We start from the raw sequence: 3767 nt of genomic DNA, 5'->3' as shown, positions 1-3767 counted from the left end.
TTGTCTGCTGCTCGCATATGTAAAACTTTTGCCAAAACATGACACAACCGAATAATATCGCATGCCATAAATTACACTTAAGTATTTAACAGCTTTAGAGAAAACAACTAAATACAAAGGGTGGGCGGGGCGGTGCGGTGCGGACCGGCGACATTTAGGCTATAAGACATGAGCGAACGAACGTGCAAGCTCAGTTAACGCTTATCTGCGACAACATTTTTAATCAAAGCTTTAGGTTTATCCTTGAGCATTTAAAGTATTTTATTTTATTGAATTCGTTTACAACTTGGCGCAAGTATCCTCAATCCATTTGTAGACAGTGGACACATCGCAGTAGACACCAGGATAGCCGCTCCAGGCGCAGCCATTGCCCCAGGAGACAACACCAACCAGCTGGCTGTTGGCCACCAATGGACCGCCGGAGTCACCCTGGCAAGCATCCTTCTTCTCACCCTCAGCGCAGACCATAGTGTCCATAATCTTGGAGCCGTACTTGAACTGGTCGGAAGAGCAATCCTTGACATCCAATAGAGAGACGACAACATCCAGCAGATTGTTGGGCGAGGAGCAAAGCATGAAGCAGGTGGTGCCCCAACCAGATACGGTGGCCTTAGTGCCAGACTTGGGTGCTTCCTTGGCCAGAGCAATGGGACGAATCTTGGAGGTGAAGCGCACGGGCGAGCTGAGCTTGATGACAGCCACATCGTTGACCATCAAATCGCTGTTGTAGCCCTCATGGAACTTGAAGGCCTTCACGCCAATGACCTCGCCGCCAGAATTGCGCTGCGTGGAGCCCAGACGCACCTGCATCTCGGAGGCCTTGTACGACTGCATGCAATGGGCTGCGGTAACGACGCAATCCTCGCTGATCAAACTGCCGCCGCAGAAATGCGAGCCCTTGGTGGTCTGTATGGACACCTGATAGGGATGGTTCTCAATCGTGGTCTCCTCACCGTTCACAATACGGCCAAAAGGAAACTCCGTGTCGGGGAACGCGTTGCTTGCGACGCAGCAGGCCATCAGGGCCAATATGCTTATACTCAGGCGATTCATTGTTTATTCAATTACTGAACTGTCCAACTCTGCATCGAAATGCTTTTATAGTCGAGCCTTATCGACTGACAAAGCAGGTTGTAAATCAGACAACATCTATCGGTCAGCAGCTTAGCGGGACATAAATTCAGCATTGAATCTGACGTCGCTGCGGAGAACGTGTGCCACTTTCAGTTGAAGCAGCAAACAATAATAATACCTACTTATGTTAGCTATCTGCATTGTAAATCAAATTCACAATCATGCTTGCTATAAATAAATGAATTGGGGGGATATTCCAGATAATAGATTAATTAAGTCCAGTTAAGATTAATAACAACTAGACAAATGGTTAATCATAAAACTGATTTGCAATTCCAACTAATAACAATCAAGATGTAAAAGCTTAATCACAAAACTTTTATCAGATTCAATGCCATTTAAGAATGAATGTAGTTAACTCTATCGCATACTAGGTAATCCCCTTGACCGTCAACATATTATATTGCTCATTATCTGTGACTTGATTTGGCATGCTAGTTCACTTCTAGGGACAGCGACAATCTGTGCACACACAAAGCGCAGAGCTTTATCTTATCAGAGATGTCGGACAAAGCCAGCGCATAACTTGTAAAAAGAAATCACACACATGTAAGGTCTCTGGTCGTGTATAGGGGTTAAGGGCAAGCTATGGGGCAAAGTGGTGCTGGCAAAAAGTTAACATGACCATGAATTTGAGCTGCCAAAGTTCGTTTTTAATTTAACGCACCAAAAAAACGCCAAAGGAACAATCTATAAGCCCGCAGCACACAAGAGTATTAGACAAGCTTCTAGTATAGTAGCTGCTAGATGTTCTTGTTGTCGTTGTTGTTGTTGTTGTCGCTTGTGTGCTCAAAGTTGTTGATATCTATTACTGCAGATTTGAAGTTGTTCGCCGGCGTCTCAACTCACTTAACTTGCAGGACATTGGACGTGGTGGAGTAGTGGAGACTTAAAGACAGTTGCCAGTTGAATGGAACTGACTGCAAATCGGGGGGATAGAAACTTGCAGCTTGAAGTGACACGAGTCAGCCAGTACAGTGGGTGGCACACATATATAGACAGGACATGACAGTTGGTTGGCTGGAACGCTATTTGGGGCCACGGCCACGAGGCACGTAGCGCATTGCAGTTAAGATTTGGATTTGGTTTTGCCAGCTCGCTGGCTGTGAGCATATCAAAGGAAAAAACTACAAAACACTTATCTGGGTGACAAATAGAAAAGCGGGAAAGCAAACAAGACGACGCTGGCATCGAAAGAAAACTATCTCGGAGTAGATTAAAAAGTAAACATGCACACATATACTTATAGAAAAATGGCAAAAGCACAAGCAAGCAACGTGAATGGAGAAAATGGAGCAAAACAAAGCAGCGAAAAATGGCACACGTTGTCGTAATCATAAAGGCACAACACAACTGCAACTTACAGACAGAGACATAGACACAGCTACAGCCTCAACATGCGTACACGGAAAGAAAATCAGAGATAAATGGGACGAATTCTATCTGAAGCGATGTCAGATATGGGTAATCCCAGATATTCTTGACCTACAAACTGAAGAATTTGAATTTAAAAATTTAGTCGTGGCTGCATACTTTTAAAAACTCAGGGTTACACCAAGTTTATTAATGCTTGATTTATTCGTACTTTGATTTTTTCTGTGTACAACCTCAACATGTGTAAGAGACGCCTAGACGCAGCTTCATCATTTCAGGAGTTATGATTTTTTTACGCGCTTTAGCACACTTCAAAGCACACAACGCCGCCTTGAGTTACTTTTCAGTTATTGATGTGCCCCGACGACTTTGCAGCGAACTTAAATTTTAGCATGTAGTCGTCTTTTTAGTAAATTGCAAAACTTTGCTGCCTAATGCTGGCAACACTTGATCTTAACTGGAACAAGTGCCGGCGTCAAAGACTTGTCGAGTCGACTTGCCCTTTTGCTGCTGCTGCTGCTGCTGCTTATCCCTTCAAGAATGTCCTCTCCACTTGTGTGTGGGCGTGCGTTTTTGTAGCTTCATGTATACGGATTTGTGCGATAGATAGAAAAAGAGTAGAAGAACATAATGTTAAGTGGTTAAGTCTATAAGTTTATAGAGCTGTGCCTTCGAGCTATGTTGTCGGATTTATCGAGTGATAATACAGTTAATAAATGTAAATTTCATAATTGTTTTGTTGCGCCGAAAAACAAAATTGTTAAGCTTTATTGCCTTTGTAGTGTCTGTGACTATAAAAGAGTTTTGAAAGCAGCTATTGTCATATAGGCCATAAAAAGCAGGGCCGTAAAAATTATAACAACAGCAAGTAAAATTGTTATTAAATAACAACATAACGATATCTAATTTCAGAGGGAGGCACACACAAATATGTTGAATACCACGAGCATGTTACGAATGTCTCATATGCAGCAAAAAAGAAAGAGAGAGGGATTGGGAGCGTAACCAGGCACGCGTATTTGCTCCCTAGGGTGTCCATTGTTGCCAGGCAGAGGCTGCATCCACCAACAGTCGGCCTATTAACCACATTTTAAGCATAATTGAATTTTGTGCATAAATTTGGGTTTATGGGACGCTGGGAGACCACGACCCGGGCCGGGCAGATTATTACATTATTTACTGTGCAAAGCGACGCGGCTGCTGCTGTTGCTGTTGCTACTGCTGCTGGGCCGTCGAACTGGGACTCAAGACCAGGTGGC

At 43.7% G+C, this 3767-nt stretch overlaps 1 protein-coding gene across 1 annotated transcript; it reads right to left on the bottom strand.

The window, feature by feature from the left end:
- Positions 1-236: 236 nt before the first annotated feature.
- On the bottom strand, positions 237-1059 carry LOC108596281 (trypsin). Its single transcript, XM_017981858.1, has one exon. It carries the CDS (start codon positions 1051-1053, stop codon positions 280-282), a length of 774 nt encoding a protein of 257 aa, XP_017837347.1. The 5' UTR covers positions 1054-1059; the 3' UTR covers positions 237-279.
- Between the last annotated feature and the right edge of the window lie 2708 nt (positions 1060-3767).

The sequence above is a fragment of the Drosophila busckii genome, chromosome 2L, assembly GCF_011750605.1.
Source record: "Drosophila busckii strain San Diego stock center, stock number 13000-0081.31 chromosome 2L, ASM1175060v1, whole genome shotgun sequence".
NCBI classification, from domain to species: Eukaryota; Metazoa; Arthropoda; class Insecta; order Diptera; family Drosophilidae; genus Drosophila; species Drosophila busckii.
This window is presented reverse-complemented; position numbering and strand designations above follow the sequence as displayed.